General features: G+C 34.5%; 1 protein-coding gene across 3 annotated transcripts in view; it reads left to right on the top strand.

Annotated features, from left to right (window-relative positions):
- The window catches only part of SCML2 (Scm polycomb group protein like 2), a 91,896-nt gene extending 72,019 nt beyond the window's left edge, over window positions 1-19,877 (top strand). For all 3 annotated transcript variants that reach the window (XM_074359056.1, XM_074359054.1, XM_074359055.1), the window contains 8 exons: window positions 758-975; window positions 4,126-4,249; window positions 6,032-6,235; window positions 6,979-7,161; window positions 12,562-12,672; window positions 13,336-13,590; window positions 16,925-17,076; window positions 18,135-19,877. In XM_074359056.1, the coding sequence (XP_074215157.1) occupies window positions 758-975; window positions 4,126-4,249; window positions 6,032-6,235; window positions 6,979-7,161; window positions 12,562-12,672; window positions 13,336-13,590; window positions 16,925-17,076; window positions 18,135-18,263 (1,376 nt within the window). In that variant the 3' untranslated portion in view covers window positions 18,264-19,877. The remainder of the gene's footprint in view (window positions 1-757; window positions 976-4,125; window positions 4,250-6,031; window positions 6,236-6,978; window positions 7,162-12,561; window positions 12,673-13,335; window positions 13,591-16,924; window positions 17,077-18,134) is intronic.
- Window positions 19,878-22,817: the final 2,940 nt, after the last annotated feature.

The following is a 22,817-nucleotide window of genomic DNA, read 5'->3' as shown; positions in this document are numbered from 1 at the left end:
AAGAGATGAGAATGAATGAAAATAGAAGTATTTTAAGACAGAGAAGTGGGATGGTTATGATTACTCCCAAAAGATAGCCTTTAATCTTCTCATAAAGTAGAAAGTAATGTCATTTGCTGAGTGGAATAGGGTGAGAGGGAGATAGGAACATAAACAGGGAAAAACATTCTGCCATGGAAACATACTTGGAAATCAGTGAGTTGCAGCAGTGACACCCCAGGTGAGGTTAGTGTGGATGTTACAGTGATCGATAATATCATAATGTTCTATAGCAGGAGTTGGCAAACAACAACCCAAGGGCCACATTCAGCCTGGCCTCTTAAAGATAAGCAGGAGCTGTCAGTAGCTGCTTTGCTATGTTTTTCTGTATTGATGGGCAAAATGATTCCTGTATATGGCATAGTTGGATAGTATTTTCTGAAGGGCATACTCTTCCCTCTGCTAAGAATTGAAAATATGAGAAGCAGACAAAAAGCAAATGGCTAGAAATTTTCACTGAACTAAATAAGTTTGAAGTTACTGGTTCCTATTATAAAAGCCTCTGTTTTTCCTGGAGAATCAGACTATTTCCTGATAATCTGAAACCTTAAATACCTTAAACTTGATTTTAAATGGTACCTTTAAGTGGTTTTCAGTGAATAACCTTTGGAATATTTTAAAAGATTGAGTTAAATTTCTCTTAAGTTCTAAGAAGAATATACCTTAATTATGTTATTTATTTTAATTTTCCTTTTGTGTTGTGTCTTTTTTTCTTCAGTTCCCATTGCAAAAAATACAGCAAAAACACAGCCTTCTCCTTCCAAAGCAACCCAGCGTTCAATGCAGTCTCCACAGAAAACTGCTATAATATTACCAACACAGCAGGTCAAGAAATCAGGTCGGGCTAAACCACTTGGACATACTTCAGCCCCTAAGAAGGGAAGCTCTGTTAAAAATATCATACCAAGGAAAAAAGGCACAAACTCTGGAAGAAAGGTTAGTTGTACCTCTTACTAATTTGTATCATAGGTCTGTGCAGTGCCTGATTATTAAACATGCAGTTTAGAATTTACTAAAGGTATGATAAAGCCTTTTAGGAATGTACCAAGACTGTATAAGACTTTTTAAAGGGCCTACATAGCCATCAAGATACTTGTTTCTTAGATGAACTTAAAACTGAATGCAGTGTTCAACTCCTTCAAAACCACATTGAAAATACTGCATGGATGTATTTATTTTCAGACCAGTTTATTTGAAACTCAGTATACTTTAAAAAATCAATGCAAAGTGAATTTTACTGTACATAAATTAAACCTCAATAAAACAGGGGGAAGGGGAAAATAAATGTGATAAATTCAGTGATGCTAGAGTCACATCCTACCTACCTGACTCCCCCAAAGAAAACAACTCTAAGACCTGGAGGTAATAGGAAAAGCAGTTACCTGAAGACACTGGAGAGTGAATGGAAGCAAACAGACTCTGGTTGGGGGGAATACACACAGGAGGAGGTATGTTATACAGAATTCTATATCCAGCAAAAATACTCTTCAAGAATGAAGGTGAGCTAAAGACATTGTCAGATAAAAGCATAAAAAATTCATCACTGGCAGACAAACACTATAAGAAATGCTGAAGGAGGTTTATCTCTGGGTAAATGCATGTGACTTTCTTTTTGTTTCTTCTTTTTAATTTCTTTATAAAGTATGACTTTATCTTGTGGAGTTTATAACATACATAAACATAATACATAAAATAATGATAGTATAAAGACTTGGGGTGGGGGATATGGATTTGTATCACTGCAAGGTTTCAATATTTTTTGTTAAGCAGTACAATATTAACTTTATGTGGATTGTACATTGTAATTCCCAGGGCACGGTATGAAAACACAAATGTCAAGAAATAAAGCTAAAAAGCCAATAGGAAAATTAAAGTGGAATTCTGTGGACTATTCAAGTAATCAAAAAAAAAAAAAAAGATAGGAACAGAGGAATGGAGGAACAAAATACAGAGGAAACAGACAAAAAACAAATAATAAATGGTAGACCCAGGCCCAAATTTGTTAACAATTACTTTAAAAGTTAGTGCACTAAACTCTTCAATTAAAAGACAAAGATAATCGAAATGGATTTTTCAAAAGATCCAAATACATCCTGTTTACAAGAGATAAATTCTAAAGACATACAAATTTTCTAAATCTATTAGAACTGAATTAAATTTCAGCAGTATTACCTTAAACATTTCTGAGTTCAACCATCTGATATCAATATATATAACACTTCTATTTTGTTTCAACTAATGTTTGTGGTATGGAGTAAAATGACAACACCATTTTGATTTTTAAAAACTTACATAAATATTGGTATTTTTTAAAAAACATTCAAAATTTAGGAAATAAAAATCAAAAGTCAATAAAACTGAATGTATTTCAAATATAAAATCATAAACATTGAAAAAATCAAATAAGCAGGTTCTAATGTAAATTCTTAGCAGATGAAATTTTTCAAATTAAAAATAAATTACATGAAGTTTTTAAAAGTTAATGAAATGTAAAGGCAAATAATATTTAAATGCATTTTAAAAATTAAAATGTATCGAGATCATTGATGCATATATTTAATGCATATTTTCCAACTGCTGAAAAAAAGTCTTTGTGATTAGTTGGTATATGGTGAAGATATGATAGCTTCAAAAAGTTTCTCTTGGGTATAGGGTATAGCTCAGTGGTAGAGTTCATGACTAGCATGCATGAGGTCCTGGTTCGATCCCCAGTACCTCCATTAAAAATAAATTAAAAAAAAAACCTAATTATCCCCTCAACCAAAGAAGTTTCTCTTGACTCCTTTATTTTCAAATAATTCCAATGCTAATTTGACAATTTTGATGAGAGTTTTTTGAAAATACTGTTCTATGGTGGTGAGGAGGGGCAAGGAACAGATACTGTAATTTTTTTGATAATAAACTTTCTGGTTTCAAAGGAAGCATTTCAGTTTACTTTCATCTTCTTTAGCTTCATTATTTCATCATAAAAAGATGAAGATTTAACTCTGAACTAGAGTAAGAATTGTTCTTGCAGTAGATTCTCTTTTGTCAGCTATAGATGTATGGAAGCACATTTACCAAATAGATGTATCTTTATTCAATTTACAGTGTTAATGCAAACATAATATTTTGATAAGTCTTAAGTCAGGATTTAGATTTCAGATTTTTAAAATACTGAAAGAATGAGAATATATATTAACACAGTAATTATAATATAGTACTTTATTATTTTTAATGGAATTACTGGGGATTGAACCCAGGACCACATGCATGCTAAGCATATGCTCTACCACTGTACCCAGCCCCTTGTAATTTAATACTTTAAAAATAACATGATTTACTAGGATACTGTGAGCCCAAATGACAGTCATTAATTTATAAATAAAGAAAAATCTGAAAACACTGTTACTCTGTTTTTTTCTCCTTTTCCTTGCCTGTTAAATATCTTCTATTACTACCTTTTCTAGGCACAAGAGTGCCTTCTCTGACATTGGAGAGTCATGTTTGAAGGCAGCTTCAAGAAAACCTCAAGAGTTGATATAAAATAAATGAAACACTAGTGATGTTTAGTAATTCCCAAAAGACATTTGGCTCTTACATATAACAGGCATAATCTTGTATGGACTTTAGCAAGCCACTTGTGATTTTGTGAGAATTATCGTATGCAATATGAAGAAATACAGGCTCGATAACAATAAACACCCAGATGAGTGACTGCTTTCCAAAGACAAATTCTGTCCTCTGCCTTGTTGAGGTCCCCCACTGTCATTTGATGAATTGCTGGATTAGGTTTCCAGACTACTTTAGTGTAAAAAAAACCTACAGGGAAAACTAAAAAAAATAAAACAAATTTTACAGAGCAAATTACTTTGTCTGAAGTGTGACTAGTTGGAGCAGGGTTAGCATTGGGAATTTCATCCTCTTGGTCTCTTCCTCTCCTCACTGACCAGCATATGGGCCCCTTTTAGGAGGACAGTTTGAAAAGTATTGCAGTTTGTGACACAGGGGTTTCCAACCCTGAAGACTTCCGACAGCTGATAATTTGTGAACCAGTGATGCCAATACTTCTCTGACCTCCTTATCTAGGATTTTTTTTTTAAACAGGAAAAATGTATTCCTGTTATGTGTTCCACATCTTCAACTTCTTTAAGTGCGCTAGCCAGAGAACATGGTGGCGTTTCATATAAGGATGCTGTTCCTGAGTCATCTAAAATAGTGATGTCCACAGGTAAATTAGTATTTTTAAAGGAGTATAAAATTATCTTTTGTTGTATTTTCAGTGTCTTTGAAGTCCTGGAAATAAGAGGAGAAAAAGATGATAATAGTAATAAACATTTATCATTTTTCATATTAAAGTATTTTGAAATTTTGATTGTTCATTTAGGTGTTAAGGAAAAACAATGTTTAAATACATGAGTCACTTGAAAATTCAATACCCTTAAGGTATTTTATCCATCTTGGTAAGATTTATAAAATTTACATTATTGTCAAATCTATTCTTCTTTTCCCTTTATCTCATTTCACAATTTGTCTTTTTGTCTTGTATTTTTAAAGCTACCTCAAACCATTTTTTAATGCCTGTTAAGATTTTTACAGATTCTTGCCTGTCAAGGGGCATGATGACTTTAAATTGTTCTTTGCTGTTTGAAGAGTGTGAAATGATACAGACCCAGACTAATCAATCCCTTTTGTTTGTCATCTCCTGCAAATTTCCTTATTCCTTTCTTATTTTTTTGAAGCATGTTTCATTACTTCCTCTCCTAGATCCTTAATTATCTTTCGTATATTCTTCTGTTCCCTGGACTTTTTTCCATTGATTTTTCTTTTCTTAGTAAAAAGAAATTAAAATTTAATTTTCTGAAATAGAAATCACTTTAAAAATGATTATTGTAACATATGCCATTTTGTCACTTTATTATTTCTGATTTTTAGTCCATTAGCAGGAGAGACTACCTAAATGAGTATACTGCAAAGGAGATAAAACATTAGAATCCTTGTTTAGCTTCACTTGAACAAGTAGAACTTTGTCCATGCCATCAGTGCCTCAGGTTAAGTTTTTAATAGCTGTTTCATTTCTGTGACAGAGTCCATCCTTCCTCTGGCTATTGCCTCAAAGTTGAATTATCATATTTCAACATAGTGAAAGTGAGATTAATGGGTTTTTATTATACTAAATATAAACTATATATATATGAAAATTTTGCAATAAATTAAGTAATGGATAAAAATAATGTGCCTGTTGATTTAGGGGGACAATATATTTTGTTTGGTAATAATCATATTATTATTACATTGTATGTTAATTTGTATTTGTTGATTCTGAGTGAAGAAAAATTATGGAAACTGGACTGATTGTGATTATAGATGATTTGCCTCTAAATTCTAAATGCTTTTATTATACTAAGGAAAGCACTTATTTAAAGATTTTCTTCAGTGAACCTCAGCATGTATATAAAGAATGTTTTTATTAAAATTAATAAAAAAATTTTCTCTAGGTCATTAGTACTTACTGTGACACACATCTTAAATTATTTGCTTACTTTAGAAAATACTGTTTAATGAATTGTTGATTCAAAATAAGTTCAGTCCAAAAGGAGTGTGCTACATGACCAGTTTTGAAAGAAAATTACCGTACTGTGATTCCAGTTAAAAGGTGAAAACATTCATCTGTCTTTAAGCCATTTTATATATTATGGGAATGTGTGAAGAATTGTTTTGTGATGCTACTAAAACTTCTATTGTTTTTATTATAGTCGGTTTGGGCAGAATTCTAGAAAATTGAATAAGCATTTGAATTATTTCTTTCTAGGTTTAATATATTTATAAAATGTGAAAATATATTTACATACATATTTTTAGCTAGCAGAAATGATCATTGATATTAACTGTTTAGTTTCTCTTTGAGTGAAGCATGGCTAACGGGATATATAGTGATTGATTATGTAGTGTTTATGTTCCTTTTAACCAATCTCATTGTTTGTTATATCTGTATATACATGTTTTTCTCAAGTCTGTGTCTATATAAACAAACATGGAAACTGTGGCCCTCACCTGGATCAGAAGAAAATCCAGCAGCTGCCTGATCACTTTGGCCCGGGCCCCGTGAATGTGGTTCTCCGGCGGACCGTACAGGCCTGCGTGGATTGTGCCATTCAAAGTAAGACTGTTTTTGGATTCCTTAAGCCAGATCATCGTGGAGGAGAAGTGATAACTGGTATGTTCATCTAATCCTTTATTATCTTTTTTCCCCCCAAATTTGATTTTAGGTTTCGAGAAGGCAAGGATTTTATAATACATAGATTATTTTATAAATTTATATTCTATTAACCATAATATTGGATTATTTAGTATATTAATATGATAGACTATTTATAATAATTATATGTTTATAGACTTTTAACCCTGGTTTGGAAAGTTTAACTTTGAAAATTGGTAAATAATGTCAGAGTAGTATTGTAAATTGAGGTAAAAGGTACAGATTTTTCCTTTCACATGCTACAGTAAGCTCACTATAGATAAAGTACCTTAGTTGATAATATATTTTAATTTTTTTAGAACACAGACTGAGCTATAAGAATCTCTAAAAGAAAATGTGATTCAAAAAGTGATTGAGAGATAAGATACATCTAGCTTTCATGATTGTGTGATCAAATAGATACTGCGTTTGTACCCATGGAATGTTTAGAAGAACAGGAAGTATTGTTACAGATGAGTGGGTGTCTGTATCTATTTTGTTGTTTCCTTACTGATATTTTTAAATGAGAATGCTTTTATCAACACAGGCTGTTGTGTTTGAATGAGAGGAACTTTTATAATTTAAGATTATTCCTTTGTAAATTATAGAAACTACAAATTAAACTTACATTACATTTCCTAAAATGATGGCTTTTTTGGGTTGATATTGTGGTTCTCATCTTTCTATCCTGTAACTCTGACATCTCTTTTTCCATATAATAGCCTCCTTTGATGGGGAAACTCATTCCATCCAGCTCCCACCAGTGAACAGTGCATCATTTGCTCTTCGCTTTCTTGAGAACTTGTGCCACAGCCTGCAGTGTGATAACCTTTTGAGTAGCCAGCCTTTTAGCTCTTACAGAGGTAATAATAATAGTCCTACAGAGCATGATCAAAATAACTCAGGTAAGAGAAAATGTAAAATTGTATACTGTGCTTCTGTTTTATATTACATTCTATATTAACTTGAGAATCTTCTGTAATTCACTGTTTCCTTATGTCCTCCTCAAAGTAAACCTTTTAGCCACAATGAACTAATCAGACATGTATGATATATGAACTTGAAAATGAAAACCTCAGAGGTATATCATTGTGATTTGATTTGCATTTCCCTTATGGCTGATGTCGTTGAGCATCTTTCATGTGCTGTTGGCTATTTGTACATCATCTTTGGAGAAATGTATATTCAAATCCTTTGCCCATTTTAATTGGGTTATTTGTCTTTATTATACAGAAATATATATTATAGATGTATATATTACATTTTATATTTATATTTATTATATATAAATATAATATATAAGGAATTCTTTATATTTGGGGGATAAAAGTTTCATATCAGATATATACCTTACATATATTTTCTGCCATTCTGTGAGTTGTCTTTTCACTTTCTTAATGGTGTCCTTTGAAGCACAAAAATTTTTAATTGATGAAGTCCAATTTATCTATTTTTTGTTTCTTGTACTTTTGTTGTCATATGTAAGAAAACAACATATACAAGTTCATAAATATTTATTCCAATATTTTGTCCTAAGAATTTTATAGTTTTAGCTGTTATATTTAGGTCAGTGATCTATTTCAAATTAATTTTTCTTTATGTTGTAAGATATAGGGGTCCAATTTCATTCTTTCACAGGTGGATATCTAGTTTTCACAGCACTGTTTGTTGAAAGATGGCTTTTTCCCTACTGATTTGTCTTGGCACCCTTATCAAAAATGAATTGACTGCAAATATATGGGTTTATTTCAGAATTTTCAGTTCTATTTCATTGATCTGTATGTCTATCCTCATGGCAGTACTGTACTATCTTGACTACTGTAGCTTTTTGTAGCAACTTTTGAAATTGGGAAGGATGAATATTCCAACTTTGTTCTCCCATTTTGAAGATTGTTTTGACTGTTTTGAGTCCCTTGCGTTTCTATATGAATTTTAGGATCAGCCTCTGAGTTTCAGGTGTTGTTTTTTTTCCCCACAGCAAAGAAGACAGCTGGGATTGTGCTGATTCTGCAGATTAGTTTGGGGATTATTGTCATCTTAATATTAAGTCTTTCAGTCCATAAACATGGGATGTCTTTCGTTTTATTTAGGTCTTTAATTTATTTCAACAATGTTTTATAGTTTCAGAGAGCACACGTGGCACTTCTTTTGTTAAATTCATCCTTAAGTATTTCATTCTTCATGCTATTATAAATGGAATTATTTTCTTAATTTAATTTTTGGATTGTTTCATTAAAGTCTGTTTTCTCTGATATTACTATAGACTTTTCAGTCCTATTTTAAGTACTATTTGTATGATATATTTTTTCTTACCCTTATACTTTGAACCTACTTCTGTGTTTGAATTTAAGATGTGTCTCTTATAGTAAGTCTGTAACTGGAACTTTTTAAAAAGTCCATACTGCCGATCTAATTTTTTACTGGAGTGTTTATTTCATGGATATTTAATATAATTACTGATAAGGTAGGATTTACATCTACCATTTGATACCTGTTTTCTGTATGTCTTTTTTTAATCTTTTTTTTCTTCATTACTGCCTTCTTTTGTTCTAAATAGATGTTTTCTTATATGCCATTTTAATTCCCTTGTTATTTTTACTAAATATTTTTATTTATTTTCAAATTTTTCTTGAGTTGCTTTGGGGATTACAGTTAACATCTTAATTTAAAACTACCTAGTTTGGATTAATACCAGCTCAATTTTAATATTATGCAAAAACTTTGCTCCAGTATAAATTTATTTCCTGTCCCTTATTTGTGCAATTATTGTTATACAAATTACATTTTATACATTATAAGCCCCCAAATACAATTTTATAATTATTCCTTTATGTAGTTGTTTTTTTATTTATTTTTTAAATTTTTTTCTTTTTTCAATTTTATTATGTAGAATTATTACAATTTGACTGCACATATTATATTGCATGTAAATACATATATACAGTATACTGCACTTTTTTTAGTTCACATATATGTACTAATTATTGTTTCTAAGTGTATTTTTTTAAATGAAAAGGGAGAAGAAAAGAGTTATCAATACAGATATGTTTACTGGTACTCTTTTTTTTTTTTTTGGTAATGTGGATTTAAATTACTTGCTACATTTCAACTTGAAGGAGTCTCTTTAGTGTTTCTTACAAGGTAGCTCTGCATGTGAGAAATTGTCGGTTTTTATTTATAGAGAATTTCCTATTTTCTCTTTCATCTTTTAAAGGTTAGTTTTCCTACATAGAGAATTCTTGATTGACCATCTTTTTGTTTCAAAGCTTTTAATGTGGCATCCCACTTCCTTCTAGCCTCTGTAGTTTCTGGTAAAAAGTCAGTTGCTAATCTTATTGAGGATCCTTTGTATGTGATGATTTGCTTTTCTTTTGATCATTTTGTGATTTTGTCTTTTGCTTTTGATGGTTTGACTGTGTTTTTTCTAGGTGTGGATATCTTTGTGTTTTTCCTATCTGAAATTTTTGAGCTTTTTGGATTATGCAGATTAATGTTTTTCATTAAATTTGGAAAGCTTTAGACATTGTTTTTTCATATGTTCTTTCTGCCCCTTTCTCTCCTCTCCTTCCAGGACTCTCCCATTATGTGTATTTTGGTAGCCTTGGTGGTGTCTCACAGGTCTCTGAGGTCTGTTCATTTTTTCTTACTCTTTTTTTTTTCTGTTCCTCAGACTATGTAATCTCAATTGACCTTTTAAAAATTTAGTGATTCTTTCCTCTGCTAATTCAAAGCTGATGTTGAGCCCTTCTAGTGCTTTTTTTCTTTTAAATTTCATTAATTACACTTTTCAAGTCCTGAATTTCTATTTGGTTCTTTTTTATAACTTTTATTGCTTTATTGATAGTGTGAGACATTGTTCTTATACTTTGCTTTAGTTCTTCAGGCATGATTTTCTTTTAAAGTTTTTTGAACATGTGTAAAATAGCTGACGGAAGTCTTTGCCTAGTAAGTCCAGTGCCTGGGCTTCCTTAGAGGCAATTTCTCTTGACTTTTTTTCCCTGTGTATGGGTCATACTTTTCGTTTCTTTGTAGGTCTCCTAAATTTTTAATTGAAATTTTAAAATAATGCAGCCAGTCCGAAAATCAAATTCCTTCCCCTTTTCTAGGGTTTGTTGTTGCTGGTGCTATTTGGTTTTTAGTGACTTTCCTGGACTAATTTGATAACTTCTCCTGGGCTAGTTTTATCATACATGGCTACTAAAGTCTGTTCAGTTAGCTTAATGGTCAGCAGATGATTGGACAGGGATTTTCTTAAATGCCTTGGAACCAGTAGCCAAGGGGTTTTGTTTATGTGTTGGGACTTACCTTGAACACTCCAGGAGGCTCTTTACAAGTCTCCTTTGTGCAGAGCTTCAAGGTCAGCAAAAAAATGAAAGATTAGGGCCTTCTCAAGTCTTTCCTGAGCATTCCTATAGCCATGTACATACATATGGCCTTCTAGATTCCCAAGAGTGTCTCAGTGCTCTTCAAGTCCCCTAATGGACATCTCACTCTCTAGTTTTTCCTTTTAAGCTTTTTAGTCAGCTTCTTGTCAGCCCCAACTGGTAATACTGCCTCAGGGAGCTGCTGTGTAAACAACTGCCACTATTTTGGTTTTCTTTTTCTTTCTTTCTTTCTTTTTTTTTTTTTTTTTTTTTTCATTTTGTTTTGGTTTAGTTTTTGACCAGTGCTTTGGAGATAGGACTGTTTCTCACAGAACAAACTGATTCAGGTCAAATAAAACAAGCCTGGAGATCAGAGGCTTTCAGTGAGCTGCAAGATTGGTTGAATAGTGACAGTTCTCTGGGGATGGAGCTTTTGGAGAATTCCAAATCCATTGTGCCCCTCTGGTGCTAGGCTGCTGGCTTTCACAGCTACTGCACCTGTGAAGCTGTTGGTTTGCAAGGCTGCTTTGAAACTGAGGTGAAGGGACTGATATAGGGAAGCTAAAATGCCACAGAATTTGCTGTTCTTTCTGAGATTCAGCCTTTTTTCCTGAATATATGCTTTTTGGATTATCATAAGCCTCTAATTGATGTCCAGAGTTTTGAGAAAGTTAATTTTGCCAGTGCTGTCATTATTTTTATGGAGGAGTGGATTTTCCTAAGTCCTTAATCAGTCATCCTGGAAATGCCTCTCTATGATGACTTTTAAAGTACTTTGTAAATTATCTGGCTTTTTCTAGTTACCTCTGCAGGAACAGTTTTTATGCCTGAGCTCAGTACAATACCCAATTGCAGAAGTCAAGAATTAATTTTGTGTTTGTATCAACCCCAGATAGTAGACCAGCTTCATAAGCTTTTCATAAAGAATTATAATATTACAAGTCAAAAATAAGTGAAGACTCTTTCTGATCTTACTATGATTCTGAGATAAACATCAACAGAAAACTATAGAAACTGTATACTTTAGTACTCAAATGTTCTTTATCATTAAGTGGGTATAAAAAAAGTCAGTTATTTCTTTTCTTAGAATTTAGCTGTTCTGATTGTAGAAATCTCTCTCATTCACTGAAATATATTTTGCCTGTTGGTTTTGTAGTTGATTAAAAATAAAATCAAATGGTAAGAGCTCTCTTAGACTCATTAGTAATCAGTCAGTAACTGGATGGCTAAAGGTTATATCAGATTTTTTTTGAGAGGCATCCCTGGCCCCCAGCCATGTTAAACTAGATGAAGTTTGACTTTGGTACTTTCTCATTGCAATCTTTCTTATGTCTAGAGGCCTATTATCATACTTTATAGATTTCTGTTGTACTTTATTTTTCCTTTTAGTTGGATATTAAATTAAAATATTGATTGATACTTAGAATGTAATTAATAAATTGAGTTGTCTTTACTTTCAGGAGTATGCCTTAAAGAGTGGTCCTTTAGGGAGAAATTCATTTGGTTGAATGATAAGTAAACAATAGAATTGTTGTAAGGCTAGCCCTAGGCCAGGATTATTGCCTATAAAATGGAGTGTTCATTGCACCCCATCTTCTCTTTAACTTCTCTGAATTCTTATCTTTTCTTGCTTATGGGAGCAATTTTCCCAGACCTTTTTAGACCCATTATAATTGGTTGCCTCACTGCTTCCTGAAATAATTAGAAAGATATGATAACTCTAGAATAAATGAAGCCTAGACATAATACTTTAAACTCTTGAATGTATCACTGAAATATTTAGTAGGTTGAAATGAACACATCTTATTCATAAACAATCAAATAATTGATAAATTATTGATGAAGTTATAGTAGGCAAATGATTCAGAAATAAAAGTATTTTGATATGAAAATACTAAGTATATTAATTCGTTATAACAGACATCTTTTTTTTGAAAACAGAAAAAGAAGATATAACAGAAAAGAAAAGCGCCAAACGACCTTCTCAGCAACCTCTGCCTTATGTTCCTCTCTCTCCTAAGCTTCCCAAAACAAAAGTGCATGCCTCTGAAGGTAAATAGTTTTCTTCCCAAGATTGGGAAGAAAAGTCACTTTGCTACCACTTATGTATGCTTTTGGGTGTTGGTGTTGGGAACAGAGGAGTATATTTGCCCATATCAATTTGGCAATTAGCATACTGCTTTGGCAGTTTTGTTGAGCACTTCATTCCCTTCAGAAGTGCACAGTTGTCATTTCTGGATTAAAGAAAATCAATTATAGCAGCATTTTCCATTTAACTTTGTATTGCTAAAAGCTGATAGAAGGAGGACTTGAAAACCCTAGTACATTTCACCAGTGAACGTTTTAAGTGCCCAAGTAGTAAGCAAATGTTAGAAACCACCTATGTGATCATATTATAACAAATAGTTGTAAAGAACTACATTCCTAAAGATTAATGCTTTAGTGAAGTATTCATAGCCTTGGTGGCAAGACTGGCAAGGGAGAGTTGCCATGAGGAATATAGGTGATGTCATAGAATCACTGGATTTCAGGCCAGTGTCCATTACTATAAACACCAAGAAGGGGATGGCTGTGTACTTTGTGTTAAGAGGTTTGTGGTTCGGTATAGAATGGCTTAAGTGAACTGTTGTTGGCAATTAGGAGATTTTTGACCTTTTAATAGTATTTGAGCTGTTAACCCGTTGAAGATAATTGCCTTTGTCTTTTTTCTTGTAGAAGAAGTATTGTCTTCTGAGGGAAATGTCATGCCCGTAGAGGAAGAGCTTCCTGATGAGTCTCAGAATGCACCACTGAATTCAGCAAATTCTTTGAATCCTGCCAGCAGAAATCCTATAAGCATTCATACTGCAGTCTCCTGGAATTTTCCTCAAAGTGTGCCATGCACCTCAGATTCAGCACTAGTGGGGACTACGTCACCTACCAAGAGCAGTCACCATGAAGTTAAATTCCAAATGCAGAGGAAAAGTGAAGGTATACTCAAAAACAGTGATTCTCAACCAATGTGTTTGTCTTTCCCTTTAAGGTTTCCATTCCCCACAATATCCCCTGAGAGTGTATCACATTGGAGAAAGTGCCAAAATTGAGGAAGTGGAGACCCCCGCCTCATGTCACTGTCTGGGCCAAGCTGCTACAGATGCTCTAATTGTCATGACATTACAGAACCATTTCTGGGGATCTCAGTCACCAACTATGTCTCTGATAGAGACTTGTCAGTTTAGTGATTCTGAATCCATCATAATGTATTGTTTCCTTGTGCACTGCCTGGACTCACAAACCTCTCATGACTCTGAGGCCTGAAAGGGTACATTCCCTCTCCTTTCTGATGTACTCTCTTCCTTGTCTCTCTTGAGACCTTTTATGGCCCCAGCCCGCATGTGGCCCCCAGATCGTGGCTCCGGCATCCTATTGCTGCAATCATTTCCCCATTTTCCACACCTTCAGTCATTCCCTCAGACCCACCAGGAAGATATGATGTGTGTAAACAGAGCAGCGTCCTATTCCCTGTTGTTTGGAAAGAGCCAAACAGCCTTCCATATGCAAAGATAGCTACTATCCTGTACCCTTAAAGGATTAAGGGTGCTGGGATGCTGAGGAAGTGTTTTGTCCTTTTTTTCCAGATAGGCATCTAGGCAAGGTTGAGGGGTAAAGGAAGTAGGAACTAACTGCTTTGCCTTTCATAATGGATGTTATCTATGGGCAACTGTACTGTACACATGCTGTGACCCATTTAATGTCATCACCCCCATCTCATACCCCATGTAGATTGTCTTTGGTTTTAGGGTGATTTTTGTGGAGAGTTTGAAGATAGATGTTCATTTAATAACAGGGTAGTGTACCCTGAATTTTTAGATATTTTCATAATACATGAGTTTATGAAGAAAGGCCTTCTCAGTAAAAGGCTCTCAAAGGTAATCTCCAGTGCTGAATATCTCACTTCCAAATGTATGTCTAACACTACCATGCCAAAGTAGCCTGTTTTGGGGCTTGAGAATACTAGCTTCTGGTCTTCCTAGGAGTGGAAAGACTAATAGTATTAACGGTACTTAATAGTAATAGAAATCATCGCCTTCATCACTATCTGAGATGTGCCAGGCATATAATATTTTACGTAGCCTCATGCATTACATCTTTACAACAATTCCTTGAGATGTAGGTGCTGGTAAACATTCTCAGGTGAGAAATCTGAGAAGTCACTTGACTAAGGTCCCCCAGCTAGAAAGTGGCTGGGCTAGTCCTGACACTCTGGCTCCAGGGCTGTACTCTTAACCACTGTGCTACCTACATCTCCAGAGAATAAGTAAGCATTTCACTTGGAAATTGTCTAGAAGTGTCATTACTATTATTTTCTTTAAAGTATTGGAACAGTTACTTAAAGCTGAGTCTGCTCTTGATTGCTGGTGATGCTCACACAACCTTCTGCCCCACTGTGCCCTGCCCCAGCCCGATATTTGAAACAAATCGTTGATTTTTATTATACGAAAGAAATTCATTAACATCATTGGGGATAAAATCAAATCACTTTCAGTTTATTTATTTCACAAATATTTACTGATATCCTAATGTGTGTAAGACAAAGCCATTAAGGGGAAGAGCATGACTGGACTTTGTTTTTCACATAATTAGTTTGTTTCATGTAATTATTTGTAATTCTCTTCTCTCTGATCATTTTGAAGATATGGGCCCAATTAAATTATTTTTCCATGATAGGTTAGAAGTAGATGAGCTTAAAGTTGTTTTATTTTTAATGTAAAATTATAGTTTTATACCAGAAATTATATCTTTACATATATTTTATTCATAGTAATCCATAAAAGTAGTTACATATTACTCAAGATATAACTATACCAGATTCTGATGACAGAAACCAAAAATCCCACAAAAATAAAAGTTAATTTAGAAATATGATTAGCCTTACCAATAGTTTTTTAATATTAACTTGAGTCTTTCTTGAGTTAAAGGAGAAGAATTTTCTTTCTGAATTGTTAGAATGCCTTAGGCATGGCATGGTCTAAACCATCATCATTTTTACTTGGGTTGATACAGCCCAGCAGCATTTCTTGGTAGACCAACATTTTTGTCTGATAAGTGGAAAGGAGGATATATTTTATTAAAGTGTTTTTATTTCACATCAAAGTTGCGATACTAAAAAAGAAAATTCTGAGCTACACAATAAATTTACAATTGTGAGTTCTTTTATCTTCTGTTTTTCTTTTGCCCTTTCCCTGAGTAAATACTCAAAATACCCCTAAAATGGCCAGAGCCCAGATGATAGGAAAGAAAAGGTGCACTTTGGGCAGTTCACACAAAAAAAAGATCAAATTTCTTTTGACAGTCCTTGGTTAGAGAAACAGATCTTCCTAGCAGATTACAAAACCCACTTCTGTTATCACACTAACTTTAGGGAGTTGAGCACTCTGGTTGAGTAAGTGAATAATTATCTGGACACAAAGAAATTTTAGCACAACTTAGTGAACAGCACAGCTACAACTTTTTAAGATATGAGCACTTAAATTGTTTCATGTCTCAGTTATTTCTTTTTTAAACATATAAACCTTCAACCAAAATATCTATTACTATGCAATAAACTTGAAAGAAGTATTCAGTATAATATTAAATAGGTATTTCTAACCTAGCTAAGCAAGAAAATAATCTTATTTTCTTCAAAATCCAGGTAAACATTTAAACCTTGAGAGACAAGAATTTTAAAGAATAAAATGATGCTAAAAAATACCCATATTGAATACATGGCAGAGATTTGGTAAAGAACTAATTTGGTTCTCCAAGATCGTGGGGGTTGTTGAAATTCATTGAAATGAATAAAATTAAGCAACTATAAAACTGTAAATTCTGGGAATTTCCATTGTAATTAGCTAGTAAAATAAACCTAATCTGGAGAGACTGAGAGGGGAAAGATTGAGAGAAATTCTTTGAAATACTTTAAGAGAGCAATGGGTTAGCTTAAATTAACCTAATTTAACCCAAGTAACAGATCTTTTGCTGTATTTGCCTGTGGCCAAAGAGGCCTTGGATCGCTCAGTCTCTTTTATGATTTTTGAAGCTTTTAGGTACCTTCAAGAGCTGCTTTTGTGGTTTGGGGGAGGTCAGGTGGGATGTTCGTGGGGAGCCATCCTCAGGTCATCTTTATATAGGCTCTCACTGGATTTTACACTTGGAGTCCTGGGTCCATACTGGGGTACTTCACAGAAGGTTCCAGGAATGAGACCATTACTCCCCACCTAACATCTCTTCTTTCAGGATAATGATCAGGTCAAGTATGATTTGTCTTTTTTCCCCCCCATTGAAGCTCCAGGTTATATAGCTGTACCTGATCCCAGTGTCCTGAAACAAGGCTTCTCTAAGGACCCTTCAACCTGGTCTGTGGATGAAGTGATCCTGTTTTTGAAACATGTAGATCCTCAGACACTCACCCCCCTCGCCGACCTCTTCAGGCAACATGTAATGTATCTTTTGATCCAGTTTTCCTGCTGTTAATGCCTTTGAATGACCTCTCTGCAGGCTCCTCGGTTGGATACTGATTAGTGTGGATGGTGGGGGAACCCTATCAACTGATTTGTCCATATGTGAGAAAGTTTACTTTGCCTAGAATTAGATCCTTAAATGGTAGAGGCTGGATCTGTGCTTTAAAGGGTACCAAAGTACCTAAAATACAAGTCTTCAAGTTCTCAAGAGAAGATGATTTGGCACAGTCACTCTCAGGTGTCTTCTTTGTAATGACAGCTACAAGGATCCTCCTCCCCACCTGCTCCCTGCTCGGCCCCAGGACCGGGAGTAGGAGGGGTAACCACAGCTGTGACAGGGTGTCCTCCTTGTTAAGATGCCCGATTAATCCAGCAACTGTATAAGATTAAGTGCAGCTTTATTTTAAGTAGGAACTCATGAATACCAAATAATATGCTTCCATGATGTAAATTGTTTAATCAAGGAAATAAGGAATATTAGGAGGATGTCTTGTGTCTGTTAAATAATGTTTATAGTCTTTTCTAACAAGTCAAATTAGTGACCAAATATCTGATGTATCCTTTTTGATATTGTAAGAAAATCAGTAATAAGTTTTAGCATCTAATTAGCAACTAACTGAATAGCTTTCAACATAAAGACAACACTGTATAGCACATTTATAGTTTGTATTAATGCTGACATACTCGTATTTCCAGCCTTTCTAAGAAAGTTAATGACCATCTGAAATTCATTTCTACAGTTTGTTTTCTACTCTTTGTCATAGATATGTGGTATTTTATTCATCACATAGTATAAATTCAAATTCAAATGTTAAGGCTATTTTTCAAAGATGCTGGGTTAAATTTCCTTTTTCTTAAAATTTAGAAATTATCAAGTGATGCTTCACGTAACGTAGTTAGATTTTTAATAGTTTTTCAGGAAATAAATGCATATTCAGAGAATATATATTGAAAATGTACAGTTGCTCTCTATTTTACATGCTCATATATAACTTGACAAAATATGAAATAATTATAATTTCTTTCTCTCTGTAGGAGATTGATGGGAAGGCTCTGCTACTACTCAAAAGTGATGTGATGATGAAGTATATGGGGCTGAAGCTGGGGCCAGCCTTAAAGTTATGCTACTATATTGAAAAACTTAAAGAAGGAAAATATAATTGAAAAAAATGTGCAAGTTTAGGTTAGACATAATTTTCAGTTGTCCTGATAACTTTTTAATTTAAAAGTATTTTTATTCTCATAGCAATTTTATTTTGTAGAAGGTTCCTCTAAAAATAAGTTTTATCCAGAGTTGCAGAACTACATTACAGTCCAGTCTTCTATAAAAAACATTAATATGATAGTATTAGCATATTCAAATTGGCAATTCTTTATGTCTTTTCATTATGATACAGTTTACAGTTTATTATTTTATTATGCAGTTTACAAATATAATTCACACAGGAAATAGAGAAACACTTTTGATTTTGGTTAATGTTTATATGTAAAACCAAAACAGCTAAATCCCAAAGGGGAAAGTGTCAGGGACTGACAGATTCTCTAAGGAAATCCATGAGAAATTTTACTTAGAAGAGAATTTAAAGATGCAACTATAGATATCATCTCTTTCTCAAATGTTTTATGTCTTACTGCAATGTTCTGTTTGTGTTCTACCAGTTTCCAGAACAGGAATAGCCATATAAATTATTTTCCTTTCATTATTATTTCTCTGTATGTTGTGTTTGTTCATATTTAAAGAAAAAAACAAGCTTATAAACTTTCATAAAGTGTTCTTACCAGTTTTTGAAAAATTTCGAACAATTGTAGGATAGATAGAATAGTTGTTTTATGCAGGAGATATTATACTACAAGGGTGGTTTGGATGGAGTATGACTAAGTTTTTTTCAATGAAATACCTATTATTTCAAAACTTTACATATTTTCACCAAGTTTAGACATTTAACTAAGCATTCCTTTCTCACACCTCTATATGAAGACACCTGTGCCCAAATTTTTAAAAGATATATATTTTATTGTCTGTGTTTATTCCTCACAGAAATACTATACCATATTTATATATTACTCTATACCTGTAGGTATACAAACAAGTAAATCTGTCCTTTTTGAATTTAATATGGCACTTTGCACTGCCACAGAGGTAATGGTTAACTATTTATATAGTTAGACGTTTTTATTCTGAAAAAATATGTGTATCATTTGCTAAGACTAGTACCTCTCAGCTTAGTCTTCAGGGGATATGAAACAATCTGTAGATTGGTTCCATACAGGGAAGTTCTCTGTCCTATGCAATGTTCCTAGTTTAATTCACTTAGTTCTGAGCCATTTATTCTCCTAAATTTTGGAAGATGCATTAATTCTGACTTACCATTTGGGCTTTATTTTTAAAGTTAGGAACTTTTAAGGGGAAATGGTGCTATATGTTTATTGTTATTACTTTGTATAACTTTGGTGTAATGTTTATAAGCTATGAGAATCTGTGCTAAAAGTATTAGCCATTTGTTATAAATGCCAATAAAATGTACACCAGGGGGCAAGAATGTACATTTTCTTTTTTAGAAAACCAAATGTACTTTATACAAGAATGCTACTATTTAAAGGGTGGTTTCATCTATGTTATTCCTTCTGTGTTATAAAAAAAATCTAATTTAAACTTGGTCTCACAAATTGTTTGTGTGAAGATGCTGTGCCCAGTTAAACAGTCCTCAGGTGTTTGTACAAATACTGTTTTACAATTTTCAGATTTTAAAATATAATAAAGTTTAATAACCTCAACAATTAATGTTGAGTGATTTTACTTGCTTTCACCGCATTACATTAATGTATGAATTGGTTGTAGTTGAAGAAGCAGCACTCCGTAAGTTTGTGGTTTTATGTGTCCATATACTTGGTTTTAACACTTGCCCTCGTTCTGCTGGTGAAGAGCAAAGGGCTGATCTCTTGTAGAGGCCTTAAATGAGACCCCAGGAAAGTAGTAAGAGGTTAAATCACTGAGCTTAATCTGTGCTCAAAGCTTTTGTTACTTGCACTGTTATCGATGATGCAAGTGTGCTAGAAATGGCATTGCCCCCAGATATCTCATCCCACCTAAATTCATGCCTCGGGCTGGCAATTTTGGCTGCTCTTTTACCTCTGGGGGCCTGAAGCCATACTGCTGCTCTGCCCTCAGCTCTCCTGGCTTACCTAGTGGAAAAGCTCGGGGTTGTGGTTAAATTGCCTTCAACATCCAACCTCTCGGCCCACCTACCTCAGGAGCTGCTGCCTTGGAACCCAGAAACTTTACTGCTGCTCTTTGGGTCCTAACTGAGGCTCTAGGATGAGGCTCAGGTAACTGGAATGAGGGTGTCGATTTGCTATCTGAGAGTTGGGTGATTCAAAACTACTTGTTTTTTTCACTGTCTGGTTTGTAAATTTTTGTCCAGAGAATATCATGCTGTGTTAGCTACCTGTGAACTTAATTATCTTTGCTCTAGTTTTCCCTCTCAGTCCATCCTTTGACCCTCTATAGGCGGCAGGATCCTGCAACTTGAGATCTGAAGCACTCTGGGCAAATTGAGCATTTGCTCTCGTATTTTGTCTGTGATTTCTAGTTGAAGTGTCTTAAGGTACATGTTCCAGAGTAGGATTTCCCAGACTATTAAACTGAGACTCTCTGTGTAAACATGAAAAAGCCATGCCCTTCTGTCATACTATTAGGAATTAAAAATTAAACATCATGACTAGGAACAGTGATTACGGGAGGAAAAGTGCTGCTTTTTTCCAGCTACATAAGGGACTGTATTCACAGTTGGCTGAATAAATGAAGTATATTTAAATTTCTAGGGCTGTTTCTACAGTGTGATACTGGTTCTTGCTTATATTTTTAAGTTCTCTGAGGTTAATCCAGGGAATGGGAAAGGCTCTAGGGTAGGGAGGATGTACAAACCAGGGCCCACCTTCACAATGCATGGCAGACAGTTTGCATCCAATCCCTCCTTACAGTTCCCCTGTTTTGTCCAGCAGCTTAATGAAATTGAACCTTGGAAGCAGCTCTCCACAGTGAGCGCATACTCAGGCTAAGCTTGCCCACTCTCTCTGCTGTACAAGAGGCAATAGCAAAAATATTTTATTATATCTTTCAGTCCGACACAAGGAAGCAAAATAAAAGGGCAGACACTGATATAATTTAAAAGGCATTATTGATAGACATTAGATTCAAAAGGAGAATTCACTGTTTATCAGAATCCATAGAGGGTTCACAAAACACAGTGCATACTGAGCTACAAAGAACACTCAGAATTATAGAAGACAAAATTACTGCAGGCTACAGTCTGGGCCGTAAAATTAGACGTTAATGAGATACTTCCGAAATGCTAACAAGAAAAACAATAAGCACCCCTACGTTCCTAGCTACAGCTTCTTTCCTGAACTTTCTCCTTGAGTTCTCGGCCTGCATATCCAAGTGTCTACTGATGTCTCCACCTGCAAGCCCATGCTCACCACACCTGAATCTTTTCCCACCTTCCTTTGCCGAGCTCCCCTTCTCCTGTCCCTGCGTTGTTAACAGCACCTCACCGACGGATGCAGCCAGGCACCTGGCAGAGTGACTGCCAGTGTTGACCTCAGCTCCTCGTCCACAGCCCTGCACCCCTGAGGTCACCTGGTCCCACGCATCCTACCTCTCACGCCTCTCTCTCTTCTGGGCCCCCTAGTCTGTTGTTTCCTGAGTTCGCTGCCAGATGCCATTTCAGAAATGCTAAATTTCTTTCTTAGGAGCACTTCCAGGGCTGATAACTTTTATTTTTGTATTCCCAGGATTTAGCATAGTATCTCCTACATAATAGATACTTAGATGTCGATTGAAGGAACAAAAGAACACAAAAGCAAAATTCTTAAAAAAAAAAAAAAAGGCCATTTCCAGCCTATCTCCCAGTTTAAAATAGAAGAACTTACATTGATGCTTGTCCTCCATGAATGCAGTGTGGCTCCCCCACCACCACCAGGGAGCAGCTCAGATATGTGTGAACAGTAATGGGAGATGGCTGATCCACAGGCCTCTCGTGGCCAAGGCAGACAGGCCAGAGATTGGGACCTTGCTGTAGGAGAACTGAGAGAGTCCATAATCTTGATGAATATACTGAAAGATTTCTCAAAAACGCAAACCAAGTACTTGCAATAAATCTGTCAGTGTGTTGCGTGTGTTGACTAGGATTTGAAGATGTAACTATGAGCTGTAAACACTTAAAAACAAGTTTAACAGTGCTGTCCCATGTCTTACTGACAATTTATATCTTATGTCTGCAGACCAGTTGCTGGGCCGTTCCATTTTTATTGAGCCAGGCTAATACTTTTCTCTCCTATTTAGGAGCCCCCTTTTTCCTGCTTTGGAATTGGGATTTAAAACTATAGAAGGTCAGAGTTGTGCTCGCTGTTGGTATCTCCTATAAGTCACCTGATTCAATGAGCAAATATTAGCTCTATCAACTATTCCTTTCTTAAAAAAAAAAGCTTATTGTAGTACATTTCAAGTACTTGTAAAAATAGGAATATTCAGAGGGACATCACCCAGCTTCAATAATGATTAGTTCATAACCTATCTTTTTAGCTCCACACTCCCATCCACATGTCCCATCTCCACGTTGTTTTGAAGCAAATGTGTTAGATTGTTTAATCTATAAAAAGGTCCGTATGTATATCTAGAAGATAAAGAAACTAAAAAAGTGACCATACCATTTATCA

This window comes from Camelus bactrianus, chromosome X (assembly GCF_048773025.1).
Source record: "Camelus bactrianus isolate YW-2024 breed Bactrian camel chromosome X, ASM4877302v1, whole genome shotgun sequence".
NCBI classification, from domain to species: domain Eukaryota; kingdom Metazoa; phylum Chordata; class Mammalia; order Artiodactyla; family Camelidae; genus Camelus; species Camelus bactrianus.
Note: the sequence above shows the minus strand (reverse complement) of the source record. Positions and strands in the feature narration are given on the sequence as shown.